The sequence below is a fragment of the Athene noctua genome, chromosome 24 (assembly GCF_965140245.1).
Source record: "Athene noctua chromosome 24, bAthNoc1.hap1.1, whole genome shotgun sequence".
Classification (NCBI taxonomy): domain Eukaryota; kingdom Metazoa; phylum Chordata; class Aves; order Strigiformes; family Strigidae; genus Athene; species Athene noctua.
In genome coordinates this window covers 8109189-8135191 of record NC_134060.1, presented here as the reverse complement: position 1 = coordinate 8135191, position 26003 = coordinate 8109189, and the positions used below count along the sequence as shown (strand labels likewise).

Below are 26003 nucleotides of genomic sequence, written 5' to 3'. Positions count from 1 at the left end.
AAGGGAACACACCTCATAACCAAACCCATGGCACTTACTAGCCAGCTTCCCCCTTACTCTGTCCCAGGAAAGCTTTACCTCCTGTCCCAGGGGATTATCTGCAGCCCATCCTGGAGCAAGGAGTTGGACAAAAGGGGCCTGTCACAGCGAAGGAGCAGTCCAGGGCAGGACGCAGCTACCAGGGCACTGCTGGTTGATATCACACTCTCCTTGGCTTCTCCTTTCCCCCAGCCTGCAGGAGCTGAGTAAATGCTGCCGTGAGGGGTATGTGGTGGCCCTGCTGTCACAGACTCCCATGTCCACGGGAGGTTGCCTCGCTGCTGAGTTTGTCCCCAGAGACCAGTGTTGAAGCATCCTTGCACTGGGTGTCACTTCTGTACTTAAGAAATGTTTGCACGTTACTAGATTATTTTGGATTTGTCACGCACTGTTTCAGATACATGTCAATGTTTGCTTTGTTCATATGTAGAGTAGGAAGTACAGATAATTTCTTCATGAAACTGCTTTTTCCTTTTATGATTGCCTGGTTGGCTTTAGTTTTATTTAGTTCTGCAACACAGCTTTTCATGAAGTTTTGAGGCATCTGTGTGTTATTCTGGTATTTTCACACTGCAGTTTTATAAGGTGAAGAAGCCAACATAACTACTTATTGCTGCTGAGAGGGGGAGTTCTGCCTGTAGCTCCAGTGTGCACCAAGCATGGTGCTTGCTGCATCCCTCCGTGAGCAGAGTCTATTCGGTATCCCAGCAAAAATAGCTGCACAATTGTTGTGCTGGATGAGCAAATTCAAATCTCGTGGAGAGCCTGAAGGGTGCCTGAGCTGACACAGGGGAGCAGGAAGCTGTGCCCATGCAGCAGGAAAGAAATTCATACTTTCTGCCGCAGGCAGCAGCTCGAAGCTGCTAAGTTTGCTGAGCTGACAGTGAAGCTCCAGCCTTATCTTGAGAGACCAGTTGGGGAGTAAATGTACTGGAGCTGAAGCGGTGGGTTGACCCTGGCTGGACACCAGGTGCCCACCAGAGCCTCTCTATCACTCTCCCTTCTCAACTGGACAGAGAAGAAAAAATATAATGAAAGACTCGTGGGTTGAGATAAGGACAGGGAGAGATCATTCACCAGTTACTGTCATGGGCAAAGCAGACTCAACTTGAGGAAATTAGTTTCATTTATTACCAAAATCGGAGGCAAATAATGAGAAGTAAAACCAAATCTTAAAAACACCTTCCCCCACCAACCCCTTCTTCCTGGGCCCAGCTTTGCTCCCGATTTCTCTCCCTCCTCCTTGCAGTGGTGCAGGGGCAGGGACGGGGGTTGTGGTCAGTTCATCACCCCTTGTCTCTGCCGCTCCTTCCTCCTCAGGGGAGGACTCCTCACACTCTTCCCTGCTCCAGCGTGGGCTCCCTCCCACAGCAGACAGTCCTCCACGAACTACTCCAGCGTGAGTCCTTCTTACAGGCTGCAGCTTTTCCTGAACTGCTCCAGCGTGGGTCCCTGCGGGGTCACCAGTCCTGCCAGCAAACCTGCTCCAGCGTGGGCTCCTCTCTCCCCACGGGTCCACAGGTCCTGCCAGGAGCCTGCTCCAGCACGGGCTTCCCACGGGGTCACAGCCTCCTTTGGGCTTCCCCCTGCTCTGACATCGGGTCCCCCACGGGTCTCTGCTCTGGCACCTGCAGCACCTCCTTCCCCTCCTTCCTCACTGACCTTGGTGCCGACAGAGTTGTTTCTCTCACAGATTCTCACTCCTCTCTCCACATGCAGTTTTCTCTTGCACAGTTTTTCCCCCCCTTTTTACCACTGTCACTGATGGGCTCAGCCTTGGCCAGCAGCGGGTCCATCTTGGAGCCAGCTGGCACTGACTCTGTCAGACACAGGGGAAGCTTCTAGCAGCTCCTGACAGAAACCACCCCTGTAGCCACCCACCCTACTAAAGCTTTGCCATGCAAACCCCAATACAGTTTAACATCTAATTAGAGCTGCATACCTGTTTCTTGGGATCTCTCTGTGAACACCAAAGGATGCAGAGCTAGTTTCTGTTAGGAGCCAGTTTGCCTCGGTTAGGAAGGTTAATGCAGGAGTTATGATGCCCAAGGATGTGAATTTAAGAGTTCATAATGTTAATAATTAGCTTTTGTTTGTTCTGGCAGTCATGTGAGCAACGCAGAAGTCAGCGATCAGAAACCTGAATCTTCAAGCCTTGGTTCAAACCTTCCCATGTCCAGTGAGAGTAAGTATCTTCTGGAGTTCTTCTGCTCTCACTGTCTACTCTTTTTTTCCCCTGGTCTCGTTACTTTGCTTCATCAAGCACAAGCTTTGTCTCCTTGTAATCCTTAACTTGCCCTCACTATCAGTTGTGGTGCTTACCTGTTAATTCCTGACAGTAAGCAAATATCTCTTTCTAACAAATATTTTTGTGTCACTGCCCCCCAACTTACTGCTGGATACTGCTATGTCTTAGCCACCTTATACATGATTTTCCTTGAGGGTTGAGTTGTTCAGTAATGATTGTGAAAGATGTTATTTTTATAAACTGTTGTCTCTGCACAGCTGGTTGGGTCTTCTGTAATAATATGCCATACACTTAATCTTAGACTCTGAACTGTATTGGATGTCTGCAGAAATTCCTTATGAAATAAATGGAGAGGAAACTGAGGCAGAAAATAAAACAATTGCATAGTGAGAGGTGGAATGTGTCCTTTCTTCTGGAAAAAGAGGGCTGGAGGTTACCACAAAAGTAGGATTCCTGTGTAGAAGACCTTTGACTGCCCATACTTAAAGTGTAAATCAGATCAACTTGATTGAAAATATGTAATGTGTAACTTTCCATTGCTAACTGGTTGTATCTTTACTCTTTTAATGAATATGCTGTGATGTTGCAGTTGTAGGAGTTACCAGAAGTTTTAGCCTGCAAAATCTGCTGCCTAACTGGATAAGCCATTTATAAATTCCAGAAGTTGCATGCAGTAATATTATATTGCTGGTTTTTTTTCCTTTTTTACCCCATTACCTTATTCTTTATATGCTATTTTAAAAGTCACGGTTCTAGAAATACCATTACTACATTGCTATTCGGATAAATGTTGACATTCTTTTTATAAAAAAAAGACATTTTTGCACGAGGGATGTGAGAATATCTAAGTATTGAACGAAAGCCCTTAGGTCCGACAGTTCCCAGTTTGTGTTTTCTGTTGTATCCTTGTGCTACATGGGCTACATGGGCTTCAAACCATGTGCAAAGGCAAACACAGAGGTTCAGAGCACGTGGCTGATGCTTTGTGTTTCTCAGCTGCTTACACTCAGGTTACGCCAAGAGGAGGTTATTTAGGTAGCAGAATGCATATGTTAGTGTTGGGGTTGCCTGTGCAAACTAACTTGCTCCCCTTAGTGAATGTAACTGATAAGAGAGTTAACTACATGATTGTACAAGAGCAGTAAAGTTGCTAGGACTGTTCCAGATAGGGAAAGCTGGACTTGTTGCAGCACATTACTGGCATCTGGAGCAAATCCCAAGGCAAAGTACGCTGTTGTCCGTGACCATATTTCTTTTTGAAGGTTGTTAGTTGAGTCACTCCAGAAGGGAGAGGGGAAGTGCAGTCTCTTGTAATGTTAATGACGGAGGAACCAGGTCCCTGGACCCGTACAAGAGGTACACTGTGAGCCTGGACCCCTCCTAGGCCGGGCTGGAAGCTGGGTGCTTTGCCAGCTTCAAAGCCAGCTTCAGATGAGTTATCTGGATCCACAGCAGCACAGCTCTGTTTGCTAAGAATCTGGGTATGGTGCTTGGAGATCCGAGTGGTAAACCCGTGTACTGGGCGGATGTGCAGTCACAAAAGTCATGTCACTTGGAGATCAGGGCAGGTTTCGTGCACTACAGCAGTGAAGTGCCAGAGGAGCTGCGCAGTGCCAATTTTTGTGCCAGGGTGCCTGCACATCCTTGCTTTCCTAGTTTGATGCATGGCTGAGTATCAGGTCAGCTCATCTGAATACGTGGGGGTTTTTTAATGACTCTTGGATTAAGACATAGCAACTCAAGCCTCCTTCTCCACCCCAACCCAGAATGCTGTAACTGAGAACTGTCTCATGGGGTATACTAGAGCCAAGTGAGAAGATTTTGAACATTTCCTCCTTGGATTTCAGACTGAGTAACTGTCTTACCAGTTTTAGAGTGCAGTTCTTGTGGATTTATTCAAACAGAAAAATGGAGACATCCCATTAGATGTAACTGCCACATTTCTTTAGAGGTCGTCTGAATTTGGACTCTGAGCATTGTGCACTGCAGCTCCGTTTGTTGTCCCTTTTTGTGTGGGATTAAGTTTGTTGAGCTGGAAACTGCTCCTGTTTAAAGGAAAGACAGGTGCTAGAGCCATGCTCAGGGGAGAGTATGTAGAAAAATGAAGGGGAAGAGGAAAGTTTGGCAAAACAAGCATCTGCCCTGGTCTCTGCTCTGGGACACAGTGTTAAGCTTGGCACAGATGAAGATCCTTTGGCATGTGCAAGGTTTTAGGCACGACTAAAAGTTTTATCATGACAGCTGCAAAAGATGACAGTACCAACTGGTAAAGAGAAAAAACATTGTTACGAAGGGAGAAATAGTATTGTCTGAATCATCTACCTGCTGTGAACGGGCAAGAAAAACGTTTTTGTGCCAGTTTAACAGTGCATTTTTTGAGAATTTGCTTTGAAACAGATATTCAAGGCACTAAAAAGCCTTTGTGAATCCTTTGTCTTGGTTAAAATGTACTGTGCATGCTGATATTTAATTGCCACTATTTGTTGGGTTTTGAAATCACCTATGTAATTATACAAACTGGTTTTTTTCAGTTATGACGTGCACTGATTATATCCCAAGGTCATCAAATGATTATACCTCACAAATGTATTCTGCAAAGTAAGTCAAACAATTTTTACTGAATTCTGTACTTCTCCTTTTTGAAGTAATCTTTTTGCATCTTTATGCCTTTCTGTAATGCTGCAAATCACGCTTTCATATGTGCTGGCAACAGATACTCATTGCTGTGGATACTGAAGCTGATACAATTCACCCTTTGGCTTCAGTGGCTGTTCTTTTAGGATCACAAGGGTAAATGAGTCCCTTCAAGTAACTAACAACTCAGTAGTGTTGTTGAATAATACCCATAACATTTGAGGAATAAACAAACTGCACATAAATGACTAGGAGGAGAATACAGGATTTTCTCGTCATTCACCATATTTGGGGATCTTAACAGTTCTTCCCACTGCAGCATAGTAGGCTTTAAGCCCCCACGCTTGCTTTTGTACAGTCTGTTTGTGTGTTCCAGTGATTTTGACACATACTATTATATTGTATTAGCTTTAGAATTTGGTGTTGTGAGGCATGATTAGTGGAACTAATTGCTCATGCCTGTTGGAACGGGGAGTTTGTTCTTCCCTTCTCACCCTGCCCTCCCAGTCCTGGAATAAGTACTGGTGCTCTCGTATCATTGAGGAGAGAGTTTCCCCTGGTGTCACTACAAGAAACTGGCAGCATAATAGAAAACCAAGAGCCTGTTGTATTGGAAACACAAGTGAGTTACTACACTAAGAGCACCTGTCAGTGTGTATTGTTTCTCCTTTCTAAAGCAATTTTTTGGTGTGTCTCCTGATTTGGAGGCTGAAAGATGCATGTGTAAATAGTTCTTTTTTACTTTTGTTCTCTCTTTTTCATAAGGCCATATGCACATATCCTTTCTGTACCTGTTTCGGAAACAATGAGCCCTTACCCTGGTCAGACTCAGTACCAAGCACTACAGCAGTCTCAGCCCTACACCATCTACCCCCAGACCACCCAAACCTATGGACTACCTCCTTTTGGTAAGAAGTAACTTTTCAGACTTCTTAGTGCCTGAAATTACTGTCCTATGCCTCGTTAAAAAGCCAGCGTTAAGCTTAACCACGTGTATTGGAGAGAAGAGTTTTGTAGAAAAGCACATGCCTAACTTAAATTGTTGATCTGTACTGATGTCTAGATGGGACTTCATATTATAAAATATTATTTCTCACAAAGCTTTCTTCATTGACATTAATTTGGGCGTCTCCCCGTGAAGCTTGCCAGATAGTTCTTAGTTTGGGATCATAATTTTCTCCAATTGTGTTTGTGCACTTCCCTTGTCGGTGAAATCACGCAAGACCCTGTACTACAGCATCTCTGCTGAAGGCATTTTTCCTTTCCTTTTTGCTGGCCAGGATTATAACTTCTTTGTTATTTAATCTTTCAACAAATGTAGATTTCATACTAAAATGTTTCCAAGTTTACTAGGCAAATAAGTTTGCTTAAGTTGCTCTAATACTTGATCCTTCTATTAGCCATCCCAGTTTTTGCAGATGCTTGAAGGGTAAGAGGCCTGTTACAACTGAGCAGCTAAAGCTTAATGACAGAATTATTCACCCTGTGCTTCCCTTATAGCAACGGAGGGAGAAACACACCTCTGGGGTGTTAGTCTGTTCTAGAAGATAATGGCCATCTTCTTCCGTGATGTATAAAGGGAGTTGAGGATGAGTAGTACAGACAGAAAAAAATCTAAATTCTGAGTGGGTTAGCTAATGAAAGGAGCTGCCTGGTCTTTCCTTGTACTCTGTATATTAAAGTGTCAGGCACTGGGGAAGATACCCCTCAGGGGGATAGATTGGCTATCCCCCTGCATGTATGAAATTTTTAAACTGATTATTAAAAATCAGTATTTTAAATTCTCTCTTCATTTTTAACCCTGGTTGATTTCATATGTAAATATTGTATAATGTTGCCAGCTCTCAAATATGTGTGGTGGCAGAGGCTGTTTTTCCCCTTAGCACCTAGCTCTGATGAGAGGGGAGAGCATCACCTTCCCACGCACCGCGTGTGCTGTCAGGGGGCCGCGCAGCTGTGAGACAGCCGTGAAGTGTCTGTCTCAGGGGCTTGTGGTCATGCTGCATAACTGAATGAACAGACCCTCCTGCAGATTTATCTGTAGTGCTAAAATCGTGGTATCTTGAAGTGTAAAAGGGTGAATTTTTACGTATCTGAAGAGCTAGATGTCTTTGAATAAAACTGACAACATGAGGAAAGGCTGAGAGAATTGGGTTTGTTCAGCCTTGAGAAAAGAAGGCTTAGGGGAGACTTTACCATTGTGTTCCAGGGTGGCTATAAAGAGAATGGAGACTCCCTTTTTACAAGGAGTGATGTGGAAAAGACAGGTCATAGGTACAAGTTACTCCTGGGAAGTTTCCAACTGGACACAAGAGGAAAGTTTTTCACAATGAGACCAATCAGCCACTGGAATAATCTCCTCAGGGCAGTGGTGGATTCTCCAACCTTGGACACTTTTAAGATTCAGCTGGACAGGTGCTGGGCCATCTTGTCTAGACGTGCTTTTGCCAACAAAGGTTGGACCAGATGGCCCTTGAGGTCCCCTCCAACCTGGGATTCTAAGATTTTGTGATTTATGGCTTTTGTTTGCTGCTGACAGAGCAAGAACTTTTTATATAAATTACAAAATAATTGATTTGTCATGGTATGTCTGAAAGATGATGTAGAAAAGATAATCCAACTGAGCTCCGTTTTATTAGACATGTTACATTACTAATACTGTTTAAAGTAATACGGCACAAATTGGTATGAGAAAGGTCAATATGTAAAATGAATCTACATGCCTGCCTTTTTTTTTCATATATATACACCTGGGATTCATGAAAAGCCATTTTCTTGTGGTTGAGGGGTCCTTAGGAAGAAAGCAATGGTTTTGTAGTATCTAGGATGCAAGGGTTTAATCAAACATGATCTCCCAAATCTCCTTTGCCCTGTATTGATGCTGAGATATGTTGTTCTGACTGATCACTTGAACACCATAAAGTGGGAGCTTTGCAGGGTGCAAGTGTTGGGCTGTTATATTAGCAACTCAGGGCCCTTCAGGAGAGTAGGGTCATTTGGGTGGCTGTTGGTATTTGCTGCTTCTCCATTTCTAGTTCAGCCCCTGCCAGTAAGGTTCAAGTATGACTGCTGCAGCAGAGGTTTTTAGAAACAACCGACCCTCTCCACCACCTCTCATGTCTCAGGATTTCTGGTTGGACGAGGAATTAGTTGACTCTGTGTTACATGTCCTGGGGAGCCGAAGGTCTGCTTGTTGTGTTTTCTGAGCTCCCTTCATTCCTCCAGAAGAGCTTTTCCCTGGAAAGCTGAAGCAGTGCGGAGAAGTCTGATGCTGTGTCCATACTCAAAGTCTTCAGTTGCCAGTGCAGTTTGTCTGCTGTCTCTCTAAATACTGTTCCTTGTCTTTTTGTCTGGTTGTAGTTGGGTGTTGTCACAATGGTCTGTTACCTACAAACCATGCCTGACCCCATGTTATGGTTGCTGGAACGTACTCCTCATCCCCGGGTGACTGCACTTTGGTTTCAATGCCTTGTTGCACTGGTTTTTGCTCTATCTGAACAGTGGCTGGTGTTTTCCTTTACTTCATTTATTTGATGTTTATTGCTAGTTTGTTGTGGGTGGTGCACTGCGGCTGCTTTGTATGTTCTTAGGTGTTTTACTGTGTCACGTGTTGGGGTTTTTTTTAAGGCAAATATGTGTAAATACGTGTATGTAAATACACTCCCTTGAAGTGTTAGGCCAAGGTGTTTAAAAAGGTGTTTTCAACTTAATTCTAACATTTTTGGGGGAGGGAGGATGTAGGGGGTTTTGCTAGTGTTTTGTATGTGTGTGATGTTTGGGGAGGGGGGGGATGTTTGGGTTTTTTTAATCCAAAGGTTCTGGAATTTGGGGGTACTTAACCGCTTCAGTGTTATATTATGAATGTAACAGTAGAAATTCTCTGAAGACCTAGGCAAGAGATCAGCATTTTCTGTTGACTTCATAGGAACTTTTGTTGGTTAAAAATCTTTTGAAATGTGATCAGTTACTGAAATGCCTTGGTATGGATTTTGAGGTCTATTATTAAATACCTAAATTTTTAGTCTGAATTTAAGTGTTAGGAAGATGTTAAAAGTTGTATTTCCAATAATGGAAATCGTGCTGGAGTGGTACCTGCTCGATCATACTGAGAAGATAGACCTTGCATGGTGTGGTGGACAGGTGAAGGGTAGAGGACTGAACCTGCACAATGCAGAGGAAATTCTACAAATTGTTTCTGCTCACAAAATCTCCATCGAGCAGGTGAGGACTTGGCCAGATTGGTCAGATGTTTTACCAGCATCAAAGGGCCTGTTCCAGAGGTTTGCATGACTTTGCACTGTGTATTTGTTTCTGTGCCAAAAAGAAGGCATTACGGATGTTTCCATCTAACTGGAACAAAGAAGATGTATTTTAAGTTTGAAATTCAAGCAAGCCCACAAACACAAGAATAGTCTAGAGATCACTCGAGTTAGGATGCTGCTTTCAGAGAAGAGGTAACCTTTGCTTTTGCCAATTTATCACCCCTCCTTCTGCTGTAATACTTTTTTGATGGTGTTTGGTGCATTGTTCTCCATGGAACATACTTGTGGTCTGGAGAGATTTTCTTAAAGAAGCATTAAAATAAGAGTAGCAACATACAAGCTGCATATGTGTGTCTGTAAGTTGGTGTCAGAAACACTGTGGATGTGATGGTTTACATTAACTCAGGACAAACCTACAATTGATGGGCTATCCTGGTGGGGCCTTTCCATGTACACAGACGTGTCCTGTGACATTCTCCTGGGGTTCTGCTGTTGGACATGGAGGGATCTTGTTTCCCCTTGCCCAGCTTCGTCTCTGTCATCCTTGAGGCTGTGTTAGCTAAGTGCTGTCTTGCAGAATGAGAGGGAAGGACACGTGCCATCAGGCCAGGAGTGTGCCTTGCTGTGTGGAAAAGAGAACTTGTCTACACTGAGAGACGTACAAAGATACAGGATATACTGAGAGATATACAGAGTCCTGGAAAGCAGGGGCTGAAAGGTGCCTTAACACACGACCCGAGTCAGCTCCTGCACTTGCATCCAGCCAACCCTGCCAACACCTCTGATGTGTGTGTTTGACCTGGTGTTACACTCCTCATGTGATAATTATCCTACAGCATCCAGAGTTGGTTTGTGTTTCGTTGTCACAGTTACTAGGCACCTCTGTGTGTCCTGTGACTGTCTCATGTTGCTGTCTGCTCCTTGTCCATCTGTCTTGCACTGTATGGAACTGTTGGTTACTGTCCCCTCTAAAAACTAATCAGCTATTTGAAGATTGTGACACTCCCTTTCCAGACTAAACAAATACAGCAAGTCCCACTCTCCTTAGACGATCTGTTTCCCATATGTTCTACTCTGGAGTTTCTGCAATATAGCTACAGTCTTCCTTAAATCAGTTTTTCCCTTTTGTTTGCTAATTATCATGGTTCTAGTGGTTTGAAACAGTAATGAAGATGCAACTTGAGAGTTGAAGAATCAAAATCCTGATGTGGCTGTACAGATAGGTGAATGACTTAATCTGACTCATAGGTAACACTTTAAGATCAGGTATGTAAATAAATCAAAGAGCTGTTGCAGAATTTAGTTCTGACAGAGCTGCAGCATGGAGTGAGCTTTTGAAGCTGCTGCTCTTGTCCAGCTCTGGAGAGTCTCACGTGTCTTCTGGGTAAGAGACTTAGAGCTTGTAGCCCGTGGCTTGTCCTGCTAGCGGGGTGAAAGGCTGCAGGTGGCTTCAGGTACTGTTTTTTGGGGGGTTTAAGAAGGAGGGTGGTCTTACTGCTGGCCCTGAACTTTGTGTCTAGCTCCAAACATCATTTGTCCCTTTGCTTTGCACACTCCTGCTTGTTTAAGTAGATCCTCTCAACTGATTCCTGCTTTCTAACCAGGGCCAGGGAGAAATGCCTTTGACTTTGGCTGTAGGTCTGGAAACACTTAGACAAAAGCCTGAAGCGCCCTGAAGAACCAGGCCTGACCTGAGCTACTTCAGTCCGATGCTGTTTTCACCCTGTCAGTGCAGCAGACTAGACCTTAACATGGCACCTGAGCTGAAACCACACTGCCTATGTGTGCCTTGTACAGATGAATTACAGTCATTTTGCTGTCTCTCTGCTTTGCCCAATGTTGTTACAAATGCTTTCCTGAGTGACAGGAAATCTAGAAGATTTTTTTTTTTTCCCCTTTTTTTGAGCTCTGTATTCACTGTTGTCAGTCTCTGAAAATCGCTGACTTGTGGATTGTTTTAAAATACTCAAGCTAAAGCCCAGTTAAGTAGTGGAAGTGTTGACTTTGACCCTAATGGATACCAACTTCAGCCTCCCTCTGTAATAGGTCATTTTCTGTGCTGGGCGACTCAGCCCAAACATCAGAGGGATTAGCAGTTCCTTTTTACCTACCTGACAGTGAATCTTACTGTGACACTAACAGATTTTTAGTTGAAAGCTTTGGAAATTGGTCTTGTTGGTGCTCTTAATTTTCTCTTTTTCAGCCAGTTTTGTCAGCAGCTCTAATCCATGCCTGACAGTCAGCACTTACCATTGCAGAAATTAAACATTTTCCATGTGTGATTTGTTACTTGCTTTTGTGACAAGCAAAAATCTTAATCTGAGGTAGCAGCATGCTGTTTGGTCCCAGCATATTTGTTTGTAACTGGTCCAATTTATCTGATTCAGGTGCACTGTGGCCAGGTATGAAACCTGAAAGTGGTTTAATTCAGACTCCATCTACAAGTCAGCACAGTGTTCTTACCTGCACTACAGGGTTAACCACAAGCCAGCCCAGCCCAGCACATTATTCTTATTCCATTGAAGGTAACTTGGCATGGTTTTTATCTGCATCTCTCTCCACCTAATTGAGTCCAGATACCACAAATAGAGAGGCTTGCACGTTTGTTCTTGGTTTGTGCATGCTTCTTTATACTTTGCCACTTCTCTCTTTGTGTGTGTGTATGTGTTTGGGTTTGTATTTGCTACCTAGCTCTGTATGCACCAGGCTGGCTTGTTGGTGCCACGCTGATGGACTTAACAGGGTGAAGAGCAAAGGGGAAGGGGAGAAGAGACTAAATGTTGTGTTCTTGCATGCCTTCACTGGGAATGCTCTTGCAGCTCAAGCTCTTTGTTGGTGGTCTTTAGTTTGATGTCAGGAAATAAACTGACTGACATTGGATTTAAAAAAAAAAATTAAAAAATTACTTCTGGAGGTAGATGGCTCATCAGTTGTACACACACCCCCCCAGGTTGGTAGATCTGCTAGAAAGTTAATTTCTCAGTATAGAACTAGCCTACAAATATTCCAACTGCTGGAAGTACCACATCTAAGAAGCCAGATGTTGAATTTCACCAGCTTCCAAAGCGATTTTTAGGAGTAAATGTGCCAGTTAGATGAATAATGGAATATTATTGCTTGTGGCAAATATGTGCAAATTGGTTTTTTTTTTTTTAGGCTGGATTTTTGTCATTGATGTTTGGGTCATGAATTGTGAAAATTTGTCTCTTTCTTTGTAGTTTTTTAAAAAGCATTTAAGGATTTCTTAATCTGTTTCTTGTGTGATATTTCCATAGAATAATTCAGGGACTTCAGGAGATCTTTAGTTCGGCCTCCTGCTCAAAGAAGAGTTGACACTGAATTCAGAACAGGTTGCTCAGGGTTTTATCCAGTTGGGTCTCAAAAACCTCCGAGGATGGAGATTTCACCAATTCCAGTACCTGACTGTCATCATGGTGAAACTTTTTTTTCTTCTGTCAGCTTGGAGCATCCCCTCTTTCACATTGTGACCATTTCTCTCCTCCTGCTGTGCACCTGCAAAAAGAGCCTGGCTCTGTCTTCTTGATAACCTCTGTGCAGGTACCAGCAGGGTTCTGTCAGGTCCCCCAAAGCCATCTCTTCTTCAGGCTGGACAGTCCCGCTCCCCCCAGGTGTCCCTCGCAGGGCCCATGCTCCAGCTTCCTGACTGTTTTGGTGGCTCTTTGCCAGACTCACTGAATTTTATCAACATATTTCTTGTGCTTGAGGCCCCCGACTGAATGCCATATCCAGATGTGGTCTAATGAGTGCCAAGTAAAGGAGTATAACTCTTAAAATTAGCAATAAGTGGGTTTTAGCATATCTTTCATTGATAGGAAGGCCATGTGGTATGTCATGGTACTTGCTCAGCTTGCGTCATTGTGACAGTAAAAGGCCCCGTGTACTATTTATCCTTAATTTACTTTTCACATTCATAACGTGAGCAAGACAACACTGGAAATACTACCTTCCTTCAAACATAACTCTCCTCCAGGTACTCCCACTGGCAGAATGAGTTATAGTGTTTTACAGCACCAGCTTTAGTTGCCAAGTGTCAGAAATGGTTCTGCACAACAAGTACCATGGGGAGCCGTGAGTCGCTGGGGATGGGTGGCGTGACAGAGCCACCGTCAGGCCTTGCTCTGCAGCAGGACTTTAAACTGTTCGACCTGTGCTGCTGTGAGAATGTGTGGCTGGAGGAGAGTTTTCCTGCAGGCTGCTCTTTGAAAGTGTGAAAAAGTCACCCAAATTGTGTAAATGCTATCACTTCTTTGAAAAACTTTTTGCAAACCAGCTTGAAACTCTTCTTTTTTCAGATTTGCTACATTTCCTTTTCGTCAAATTAGCAAGCAGCCTGCTGAGGGGTCAGGTCAGTACTTGGCTGGTGCAAGGGAGGTGGTGGAGAGCAGGAGCTGGAAGGATGGATACGGTTGCTTTATTACTAATGTCTTGAAAATCTCTCTTTTCTCTCCAGCCACCGTAGTAGGGTGATACACAGTTGTACCACGCTGCTGTCCCACCAGAGGTGTATCTCAGTGCCATGGGTATGGTTTAGTCTGCAGATGCTGGACTGAAGTAATGTGATATTTGAACCCTGGTAAATGGTCAGATGCACTTAGTGACTAAATTTTGTTTTTTGTACTCACCTGAGCTGTGGCCATGGTGGCATGTCAGAGGTGCTTGGAAGCACTGGGAGCAACGTGGGAGGAACAGCTGCTTCTTGCCTCACCTCTTCCTTCCCTGTGAGAGCAAAGCAGCCAAGTGAAACATAAAATCCATTGATTGCAATTTCCCTTCCCTAGCACATGAAGCAGGTTGAAACATCTTTGAAAACGACTGAAGCAAAACCAAATGGGTTGAATAAAGCAGGGAAGTTAGGGATGTGAGGTCTGAGGATGAGGTTTGGAAGTGGGGGAGAAAGAGAGGAGAAGAGAAAAAGAGTCATGGCAGCTTCAAGGCAGTACTAGTGTTTGCTGGTCTTTTAAGCCTGAGATCATGAAGTGGTCCCTTTTGGCACATCTGTGCAAAACATTTCTGTATGGTTTTGGCCCATTCATAGTTAAAACAACTGACCCACAGTGCAGAAAGGATTTGTTAATCTGTGTAGTGGGAGCTGTTTGTAAAGTTGTGATTTGTAGCACTGTGTAGATAACGGGTAATTAAAAAAAATGTTGGAAGGACAACAGAGTTAAGATAAACAATGAAGTTCATGTGAGGGTATCTGTGTTTTTACCAGAATTCCAGCACTTGGAATCTTTTTTCTATGATTTCTTAACTTCTGTTATCTATCTCGGTGGAGGAGCAGCCTCTTCAGAGCATTACAGATGAGAATTGCTTTCTGTTTGCTCTCCGTGATAATCTTGAGAGAGGTGGTAAAATGATCTGTCTTCTGGATAGTTCATCTCCTCCGACTTCATGGCAGGTTTGTTCTGCATTAGCAAGAATCTTTTCCAGAGAGCTGCTCTTCTCAGTGCCCTAGGAAGTGACATTTTCTTAAAGTAATAGCAGCCTTGATCGTTTCAGTAACATGTTGCAAGGAGTTTTATTTGGAAACTAATCCCTGTTCTCTAGCAGATGCTTATGAGGAGTATCCGTGATGGGTACCTTACTCTCACAGCTGTGCTTCTAGCAGCTGCATAGCTACTGTAGGTCGTACTGTAGGTACTTGACTGTCTTCATTACCATTACTGCTGTTGCAGTGCAGCCTTTTTTCCTTCTAAAGGTTCTCCCCCCGAAGTTCTCTCCCATCTGTTTTTGAACACTGCTGCTCCTATCTATGAGGCAATTCCCAGGGGCTAATTACTAAACCTTTTTTTCTGCTTCCGCAGAGATGCCACCCTTCATGTTTCTCACCTCTTGTAAATGCTATGTATTTCTACACCTCTTTTAAGATATACTTCTTTTGTTTTTCATCTTTTTTGAGGCATATTTTGGATCCAATCCTCTTTCCAGGAGCTGTTCACCAGGTAGTATCTGTGCTTGCCATAACACAACATACATTGATAAGAGTTCATGGTGGGATCTGTTTCCCTGGGGTAGAAGGACTGAAACCTTCAGAAGCTTGAGTTCTTCAGTCTTGGGGTGAATTCCACATGGGTACTATTTGCAGAAAGTGAGGGCTTTTCTCAGAGTGGTGGTAGATACTGTGGATATCTGCAAGTCTTTTTATAAGCATCTAAAAGTGATTTTTAGTTTCAGTTGTGTGCAGAGAAAGAAGGTTTAGCAAAAGAAAATACTTCCTTGTGGCACCTGGTTTAGTGCATCATGATTTTGTTCATGCTGATTTCATTATTTGTTTTCACTAATCCTTGAGGGTCCCAAAACCCCATGGGAAGTAATGTTTAATGGAGTGGCCCTGTGGCTGTAAAACCACAAAATCTGCTAAATGACTGGTGTTCCCAGACTGCTCTAGCAGCCTCTTCTGTGTTTTGGAACAGCCGAATTCAGTGACGTGAAGGCTATTAAACATCTTAAAATTTATACTAACAACTACATGTCTCGAATAATTTGACCTGCAAGCTGTTGACAGAAAATCTCATCCAAGAAACAGTTGTAGTCTCACAGGCATATGGGGAAATATGTTTGCTTTCTCCAGTAGGAAGCACCCTTTTTATACTATTTGAAATATTTTTACTGTTTCCTTGAACTTTTATCTAATTAGACTAAATATGCTAAGTCCAATGCAAAAATAGTATTTTTTATCAGAACTGATTTAAACACATTCATATCCATTTTACTGATTATTCTGATTAATATTCAACTGCTACTAATTGAACATCAGAATGTGATTATTGCCTTCTCAAAACTTTTAGTAAAGGCATGAAACTATGTCAGTTATACTCCAGTTGCTTAGCAGGCATGGAAGGAAAGGTTTCTGAAACATTTGAAAGTACTTTTTTTAAAGACGTCGTACCTCTCCTTCCCTGTAAGCCCAGTTGAAATATTACTGGTTTCAGAATACACTCCAACTCTTTTTTGGCTGTTACAAGAGTGCTGCTGGAAGCACAAATGCTTGCACATAAGCTAGTAAGTACTTGTTCCACAATTTGGGTTGGTCTCGTCTCTTGTGCTTTTCTAGAAGCATTTAATGCAGTAATTCTTAATTTTACAGCATCAACTACCAATGCCAGTCCTGTCTCTACATCCTCAACTGTTGTTAATGTTTCCACATCAGCAGTAGCCAGCATCTCACAGGTAAAACTTCCTTGTTATATTTATGTGCAGCATCTCCTTCACCGTTGTTTAACACATTACTCAAAGCTAACAAAGGAAAGACAAATATTTTCATCACTTCAGATGGAGCACAATGGGTGTTAGAGTTACAGGGCTCAGTATCTAAGTCAGCAGAATTACTCATGCTATCTCTTTGACCATGATGCTTTTCCCTTTGGCCTTTGCAACAAACTCACTTCATCTGTTCAAAGCTGTTTCATTGTCTGCAGGCTGTGTGGTGAATCTTAAACAGGCTACTGAGATCTCTGCAAGAGAGACAGTGGAGAAGAAATTACAGAACTGTTTTGAGAACCAAACCTACAGGGAGGATTGATTATAATTATCAATTTTCTTGAAATCCTTTGTTCTCCCTCAGCAAGGAGGAAAATAGGTTGTACACAAACAAAACTAATTAAAAAAGCCCCAGTAAAGTAGGAGATGCATTCTGATGGTGCTAGAACAAAACAAAGTCAGAAAGCCTTGCATCTAGCACAGGGCCCTTCCCCCTGACTGTGACCTGCTGTGGGTAGTACACAGCACTGTCAGTGGTTAACTGCCATTCTGAATATTTAGAGGAACCCTTCAATGTCACAGTTTTGCAGAAGGAGAATACAGGAAGCATAGAAAATACAATGCATGCATAAAAATTCTTGTATGCTTATGCTGCTGCCTTTTAGTTATTTCATTAACATAAACTTCCTTGGAGCTATAAGGGGAAAAAAGAGATTTTCTTTCAATAGTTCAAACAGTACCTGGTTTGCAAATCCAGGTTGCTCTTTGAGGGAATCAGGAGTGCAGAGTGTGCCAGAACAGTGTGACGTGCCATTTGGGGTGGCTGCTTTCTTTACTATCAGTAGCAGAAATTAAAATCCTCAAGCACAGCTTCAGGTGCTCAGTGATCTCTTCCTAAATGAGTACATAGTCTTCATAAATGGATACCTTTAATCACAGCATGCAAAATAATTGCTTGCTGAAATCAGGCCATGAGTAAAGGCAGTTTATCCTGGAGCTCTCGTGGCTGGGATGGCACCCTCGGCCAAGACCACTTTGTGTCACTGTCATCTGGTATCAGAAAGTAAAACGCAAGACAAAACCACGAATTCCAGAGTACAGACAAAGTGTACTGATGTCTTAACATCCACTCAGTACTTCCCTGTTACTGCCACATCATTCATAATTAATTCATTTTTGAAGAAACTGGAGGCAGAAGAACGGCCCTGTGATTGCTGCTCTCCTGTCTGCAGAACCTGCCTGTGCAGCGGGCCGTTGGGAAGTCAGAGCTCTCAACCCTCGCATGTGCGGAAAGAAATAGTGTAAAGTCAGACTGGGCTTTTGCTGGGGTTTCTCTTTGACAGGCATAGTCTAGCATAAAAGTCTTAATATATAGTGTTTTCTGAAAGATGCATCCTATCCCAACTAATCTTTTCCTCTAACAGGAGTATCCTACGTACACGATCCTTGGCCAAAGTCAGTACCAGACGTGTTACCCGAGTTCTGGCTTTGGAGTCGTAGTACCAGCAGACAGCAACACAGAGAGTACTGCGTTAGCAACAGCCACGTACCCAGCTGAGAAACCAAATGCCATGGTGCCTACACGGACAGTGCAGAGACATTCCTCCGGTAAGGGTTGGATCTTTCTTTAACAAACAGAAATACCTGTGATAAACAGTACAGTGTGCAGACACGAGGAAAACTTTTTTCTAAAATGTGATTGCAGCACTTTTGTGTACTGGCCTGGACAGGATGTCTGCTTTCCCTTGTCAGGTCTCACTGGTGTGCGGATTATGGTGGGCCAGCCAAGCTTATGTATTGGAAGTCCTACGCTGCTGTGATTCAGGAGACACCTACCACGTGCTCCGAATGCCCCAGGGAGAGGAATTCCAGGGGTGACTCGAAGAGTTGCCAACAGCAGTTCCCTGGGGACTGCTGATTCTGTCGTGTGTTGGGCTGGGTGTTCACTTAGGGCAGCTGATGGTATCCAGTCTCAGTAGCTCCTGCTAGCTCTTTCCTTCCTGCAGCCAGGTATTCAGTTACCTGGTACTTGTCAGGGGGAGGAGATTTTAGCTGGTAAGAGAAGAGATGTAGAAGTGGATTGAAAAGATTTAATTGATTATTCTAGAGAAGTCACATCCTTGGCTGGCCTTTTCCACTAATGCTGTGTCATGTGCCAACCGCAGTGGTGGTGTCTAAAATTTCCTCACCAAAAATGCAGCTTTCTAAACTTCACAAGGATGAGAGCAAAGACTTAGTGCTTCTGGTGTCTTACGCAAGGAGTTACGAGATTCTTCCTGTGTTGTTGAACAATTTTAAATTGAAAACTGCTGCTTGTTGTACATTGGTAGGCTGGGAAAGAAAAATACAGATTCTGTTCGTTTTTGTTTGTGCCCTGGGTGTCGCCAGGATGGAGTTAACTTTCTTCATAGCAGCTGTGCTCGTTCCATGTGTTTTGGGTTCATGGCTAAAGCAGTGTTGATAACACACCAGTGTTTTGGTTACTGCTGAACAATGCTTGTACAACATCAAGGCTTTTTCCCCTCTGTACCCCACCAGCAGGCAGGCTGGGGGTAGACAAGAAGGTGACACAGCTGGGACAGCTGACCTGAGCCGACTGAAGGGATTTCCCATACTTTATGATGTTGTGTTCAGCGATAGAAACTGAAGTAGAGGAAGAAGGGTCGGGTGAGGTTTAGCTTCCAAGGTGGCTCTTGCTCGGAGATCGGCTGGGCATCAGCCTGCTTGTGGAAGGTGGTGAGTGATTGCCTTAGCACCATTTTGCCTTCTCCATCTTCACCGAGTCCATTGGTAGTACCTGAGCTCTGCCAAGCCCTCAAACTCATTCAAGCAACCTGAAAGCAGGGATGGGTGGCTGCCAGGGAGCAAAGCATACAAACTGATAGTCTTGAACTCAGTGGAGTTCCAGACCTCTCTCACCTTCACCTTACGGGATGCTGCAGACAGGGATGGCAAACACCATGCCATGATGTAAATCAAGGAGAATGGTGCTTCAGGCACTTTCTCTCTTTCAGAGCAGTTGCCCTCTAGCTGGGGTGAGCAGTAGCAGATTTACCCATGAGAATTTGTTCTTATTTGATGTTTACAACCTAAAGAATTGAGTTGTTATTTCAAGGCACTGAAAAGGGAATGGCCCAGTAATTAACGTTTTCAGTGCCATTTTGTTAACTCAGGAGTTCTTCAAGTTCACCAGTTTGCATGAATTTTTATAGGAATTACAATATATCATCTCAGACCCAGACTGAATTCAAGGTCTTTCAAGTCCCCTGTGCCCTCTACATTCCCACTGCAGTTCTGGTCCTATTTCTGAACTAGTTAGGCAGATGTCTGGGATGTTAACTCTTCTGCCTGAACTGTTACTAAAGGATTCAGAGAGTATCTCTCATCACAGTCATAATGTTCTGCACATCAAAGCATTGATTTTTTTGGTTTTTTTTTATGGTGGTTCTTTACTCTTTCCCTGGGAGGGGTGTTCTTACAGTAGCAGAATAGGCTCCATAATGTATCTCGTCAGCCATGGCCATGGTGCGTGGCCAAGTCTGTGTCTCCAGGGCCAAGATCATCCCTGTTATTCTTTACTAATTCTTGGATAGGCCAGTGGAGCTGTAGTCTAAGTATATCTGGTTCATATTAGCATGTTGTGGATTTGTGTGTGATTAACACACTCCAGATAACTCTGAGTGCTGGCTGTTGTGTAGCTGTTAGTCAGAGGCTACCAGTGGCACAGAAGTGAGTAGTGTATGGGGGGTGGAAGCAGCGTGCATTGTATAGTGATGCTTGACACAAAAGGCCTTTGACTAGTCCAGGAAATCTGGAAGGGAGAAGCATCATTAAATACTCTGTACAGTCATCCCAGCCTGGGGGTTTCTGGTGCTCTCTCAAGAAGTATTAAAAAAACCTATTGAGTAAAACCAGTTCCAGGGTAGTGAGAGAGCTGAGGGGTTACAGGCCTTAAGGCTTTCTGGTGCAGGCAGGATGCAGCAAGTAGCTCAGTCCTGGTGGACCGAGTTGAGGAGACAGAGCTGTTTTGAAACAACGGGACAAAGAATTAATGTTTTAATAAGGGTTCAACTACTACTGCATCAATAAAGATAGCATCTTACCTTTTCAAAGGAGGTTTGTGACCAAATTCTACAAGCTTTATGATGGTGTTTGTTCTGAGACATGAGGGGGTGAGAGCTGTGTGATTTCTTTCTTCTAGGAGATGCATCCACAAGTCCTTCATTATCAAGAGCAACAGCAAGTAAAGAGTTAGATGAGCAGGCAAGAAAAAACATCCCTGGGAAGAACAGGGGGAAGAGGAAAGCAGATACCTCCTCCTCACAGGACAGTGAACTGGAGGTAAATAGTAATCTTGTTTTCTACAGGTAGTTTTGCAGAATAGTGTATTGGTAAAAGTCCTCCTCTCTTTCTTTTGTCCTACCTCTGTGGAAATGGAAGGGAATCATGGAATGGTTTGGGTTGGAAAGGATCTTTAAAGGCCATCTAGTCCAACCCCCCTTCAATGGGCAGGGCCCTGTCCAACCTGACCTTGAATGTTTCCAGGGATGGGCATCTTACCACCTCTTTCTTTGTCCTGTCCAACAGGCCCTGGCCACCCCTTGTCTTATCTCAACAGGCCCTACTAAAAAGTTTGTCTCCATCTTTCTTATAAGCCCCCTTTAGGTATTGAAGGGTCGGAATAAGGTCTCCTTGGAGCCTTCTCTTCTTCAGGCTGAACAACCCCAACTCTCTCAGCCTTTCCTCACAGGAGAAGTGTTCCATCCATCAAATCATTTTGTGGCCCTCCTCTGGACCCGCTCCAACACGTCCATGTCTTCCATGTACTAAGAGATTATCTGGGAAATTCCCATGGCCCATGTTTTCCGAGAACTGGCCCAAATGAGTTCTCCATGGTCCATGACAGACATCACTTACATGTGCCTTGGAATCATAGTGGTGTCAATGGAGGAGACATCTGGATGTCTCTAGTACAGCCTCCTGCTCAGAGCAGGGCTGTCCCCAGCACTAGAACCATGGCTTTGTCTAGCTGAGTCTTGAGAACCTCCATGATTGGAGATCCTGTGCCTGTCTAGTGATCTGTCCCAGGACCACCATACCCACCTGGCGAAGGAGGTTTGGTCTCCAACTGGAATCTCCCAAGCTGCAAATCTCCCCTTCTTTTTACACAGCAATTTTCCATCTACCACTAGTGAGAAGAACTTGTCCTCATCATCTTTGCAGTTCCCTTTCTTTGCGATCTGTGGTCTGCTGTTAGATCACCCTTAGTCTCCTCTTTGCCAAGGTGAACCATCACAGCCTCTCCTCTAGGCTGCTGACCATCCCAGCCTTCTGCTGGCCACTTTCTAGTTACCTCACACACCTCTAGCTACCTCTGGAACTGGGGATGCAATCTGGGGTGACCTTCCCAGCGCCAAGTAGGGTGAGTCAGCACCTTCCTTCTATCAGCTGGGCACTCTGGGTATTCCCCAGTACACAGTTCATCTTACCCACAGGAAGAGTGTGCTGCTGGCTCATGCTGCGTCTGGTGTCCACTGTCCCCTCCAGCTCCTTCTAGCCCAGACCAATATGAGGAGTTATTCTACCCCACAGGCAGAATCTGCAGTTATTGAAATTCTTCTAGTTTTTCTTGGCCCACTTCTCAAGTATATCAAAGTCCTTCTGTACTGAAACTCTGCTATTCCTCATGGCAGCCAGTCCTCCTTATTTATCATAACAGAGGTGTCTGTGGTAAACACCAAGGTCATTTACCTGGTGCTCTCCAGATCACAGACTGTAAACTTCTGCCTTAGCAGGGCTCTAAAGTTCATAAGCACTCTTAAGTTTTTGCTTTTATAACTATAAAAGTAAGAGAAACTTTTGAAATAGTTTGACCAAGAGAGTCTTACTCTGAGTGTGTAAGTTGCACTATAGCAGTGTATAAAGTCCACTGCAGTAAACTGAAAGAGTTTAATAGTGTGTTCAGCCTGTAAGATGGATACTGTTGTTTAATATCGGTAAAAAGCATAACCACAAAATGAACCCTAAAATTTGCTCCTTTCATGTAGCTCAGGGTTTGGAATATCTCAGTTCTAACCTGCTTTTATTCTCTCTGCAGCGAGTGTTTCTCTGGGACCTGGATGAAACCATCATAATCTTCCATTCACTTCTCACAGGGTCTTATGCTCAAAAATATGGCAAGGTAATATTGTCTTTTCTTTAGAAGAAAAACTGTTATCTGTCATGCAGAATTAAATGTTAATCTTTGGAAAAGGAGTAGAAAATGATACTTTGTATTAAATATATAAGGTGATCCTTTTAACTTATTGTTTGGGATGGGGAAAGAATACTAAATTTGGCTTTATACAGAGCTGGGATATGGACATTACAAACACTTCCCTTCTAACAATAAAAGTCTTTGTTGCCTCTGAAAATGCATCAGTCTCTGCTATGCTGTACTGAAGTGTTTTGTTACATTTTGGGTCAGTGTATTACCAGAATGTGGTTGGGTTTTTTTTCAATCGAGTTGTTTAAAATATTAGGAAAGTTGTAGTTCCACCATTGTATGCAGATAGAATTACATCAGGCTTGATATACAGTGGAGACTGTGCAATGTAACTGATTTATCACTATTGACTTCTGCCTGTAACCACTGTGAATTTACATTTTCTCTTTTTGTTTTGCCAGGATCCAACTCTAGTGATTGGCTCAGGTCTGTCCATGGAGGAGATGATTTTTGAAGTAGCTGATACTCATTTGTTTTTCAATGACTTGGAGGTACATGGCAAATGTTTTTGAAAGGCAAAACTCCACATTTCCTTCTTAGAATTACACTGCACTGCTTGTGAGGGCTGTTGTGCTTCAGAGCCACTTAATGCTGAAACATAACAGCCTGCCAAATCTGAAGTGCTTCTAAGCACAAGCAAGTGGAAGAGGTGTACTCTTTTATCTGAGACAGGCATTCTACAGACTTCTAGTGTCATGAGCTCTCTTAGCTCTCTGATAGATTTCTACTTGAACCTGTATAAATAAAAAGAGTGATGTCTGCTTTGTCTTACATTCGCATTCTGGACTGGTAAGCACTTTGCCTTCACTGATCCGGTTTTGAAATGGAGACCAGAGATGTGCGGAAAAAGGTGATCTTGAGAATGTCAGTTCTCAGGGGCTTTAACTAAGCCAAGGACAGAATACAAGTCTTGGCAGCTCAGCCAGTGCCTCAGTAGGTTGTGTAACAGCTGTGAAGGACACGGTTCCACAGACAGGCATGCTGTAACCCGAGAGGTCCCGCAGCACCCTCCGTTTTTCATTCTTGCAAGCTGTCTCTGCTGCTCTCCCATTCCCATCCTGCCTCATGGACTTCTGGTCAGCTCCTGTCCTCTTCCACATGCAGTATTAAATCCATCTCACTGTTCTACACCTGTTCCACAGAATTTGAATATAAATCTTTGCTTTCATCATGGCAGTGCTCTATGCTGTGCTGTGAAATAGTATCAGATAGTAGTGGATACAGTGATGCAACCTATTCAGAAAGGTGTGAAGAATGCCAGAATCTGGTATTAAATGGTTGGAAATAGCAAATTACCTGACTCATGTCTTATCACAAAAATCACAGAATGGTTTGGGTTGGAAGGGACCTTAAAGATCATGTAATTCCAACCCCCCAGCCCCAGGCAGGGACACCTTCCACTAGCCCAGGTTGCCCAAAGCCCCGTCCAACCTGGCCTTGAACCCTTCCAGGGAGGGGGCAGCCACAGCTGCTCTGGGCAGCCTGTGCCAGGGCCTCACCCCCCTCACAGGGAAGAATTTCTGCCTTAGATCTGATCTAAATCTCTCCTCTGTCAGTTTAAAACGTTACCCTACATCCTATCCCCACACTCCCTGACCAAGAGTCCCTCCTCCCTTCCAGCCCTGGGAGGCCGCTCTAAGGTCTCCCCGGAGCCTTCTCTTCTCCAGCTGAACCCCCCAACTCCCCCAGCCTGTCCTCACAGGGGGTGCTCCAGCCCCCCGAGCATCACTCTTCTTTGATATGAGTCCATGAATATGGACTCCTGGACTTAATTTGCAGAATTTACAGGACTAGTTTAAAGCTTAGGAAGGCTGGATATGGGTAGTGTACAGTTAATTGTAGGTGCGCCACTGATGCACATCATGGGAAAATGAGATGTTGTTGATGCAAATAGAAACTTAAATGAAGTTTTCATTTGTGGCTGTGACTACTTGCAGCTGTGAACTTTGAGTAGGTGGTAATGACAGTTACCTCCCTGCCACAGAAGAAAAAAACAAAACAAACAAAACCCAAAACACATCAAATACAGTCTCTTGTGTGGAAAGGTAATCATTGGTATGTTAACTTTATGATCAACAACAGCACTTACTGCTGTAGTGTTGGTTAGTAGCAGCAGTGGGAAATTTCTGAAATAGGAAGAACTCACTTCCTCTCCTAAGGTATTTGCAATTTATCTCTGGGTTAACTGGGCTGTGCTAAGCACCAGAATCTTGGCAGTGCCACCATGCTGATGTTTCTTTCACTCAGGGTTTGTGCTGTGGCTCTCCTGTAAGGGAATTGACCGTTGTGTTGGTGAAATGTAATACCAGTACTTGACTAGATAATGTGGTCTTGGGGTTTGTTTGGGCTTTTGTGAAATGGCAAAAGGATTTCAAACCACAAGTGAGCTTTGAGTCCAACCTGTTTAATGAGTGTCAGGATTCCTTTTTTGTAGACAACTCAAAATGTCATAGAAACATGATTTTTCCAGATTTTCCTAGTACTTCAAATCCCAGTCTTGGCAAGGACCTGTAGGTGCTGAGAAGTAAAACCTAGTACTGGAAGGCAAAGCTAGTAGAAGCTGTGTGTAGCTTTGTGGAGGCAGTGTGGCCTGGTTTGTTGCTGTTGGGAAACGTGAGGGGATTGTTTTATATCACACTTTTTTTAGTCTGCAAATTTCAGTATATTCCAGGAGTACAACAGTGTGACTTTATTTTTTTCTTAAACAGGAGTGTGACCAGGTACACATAGAAGACGTGGCATCTGATGACAATGGCCAAGATTTAAGGTGGTGTATTGACGAATGCATGACATGTATAGGTGATGTAATCTGGCTTTTGTGAAGACTTCAAACCCAAATGGGGTTATGGGGTGGAGGTTAGCATTGAGCAGGGGAGGAAATTTGGCAGTGTTTGTTTGCTGGGTGGTATTTCTTTGAAGATCTACAAAACATTAAGATTTTTGGAATTATAGTGTGAATTATATTGGCAGCTATTGAACATTGCCTGATGTGATGAATGGAGAACAAACACTCCAGACTTCATGATCTGGACCTTTGAAAGTCTCCCTATGGCTTGCATCCCTGTGTGAGCTGATTGTGCACACTGTCAGGTGGGGTGAGAGTAAGTTTGCTGCTGCATTAGTGAGCTGAACTGGCTCATGGAAAGGTCTGAGAAGTGCCCGTCTGTCAGGGAGAAAGAAATAAGGGGAAAGTGGTGAAGCAGGACCTGCTTGCAGTCATGAGCTGGTAGAGCAGCTCGTCTCTTTGTGGAGCTCCGGCTGTGATGTAAAGAGGCAGATGTCATGTTTGGAAGATACTATGCTGGGGTTTATCGCAGCAGGATGAGAAAGGGTT

At 43.7% G+C, this 26003-nt stretch overlaps 1 protein-coding gene across 4 annotated transcripts in view; it reads left to right on the top strand.

The window, feature by feature from the left end:
- EYA3 (EYA transcriptional coactivator and phosphatase 3) overlaps nt 1-26003 on the top strand; it is a 63401-nt gene that overhangs the window by 30067 nt on the left and 7331 nt on the right. For 3 of the 4 annotated variants that reach the window (XM_074925890.1, XM_074925891.1, XM_074925892.1), the window contains exons 4-13: nt 2145-2224; nt 4819-4885; nt 5687-5829; nt 11571-11708; nt 16292-16374; nt 17829-18012; nt 20606-20745; nt 22502-22585; nt 23071-23160; nt 25378-25436. In XM_074925890.1, coding sequence (XP_074781991.1) covers nt 2145-2224; nt 4819-4885; nt 5687-5829; nt 11571-11708; nt 16292-16374; nt 17829-18012; nt 20606-20745; nt 22502-22585; nt 23071-23160; nt 25378-25436 — 1068 coding nt within the window. The remainder of the gene's footprint in view (nt 1-2144; nt 2225-4818; nt 4886-5686; nt 5830-11570; nt 11709-16291; nt 16375-17828; nt 18013-20605; nt 20746-22501; nt 22586-23070; nt 23161-25377; nt 25437-26003) is intronic. The other variant, XM_074925893.1, reaches the window with a different exon arrangement.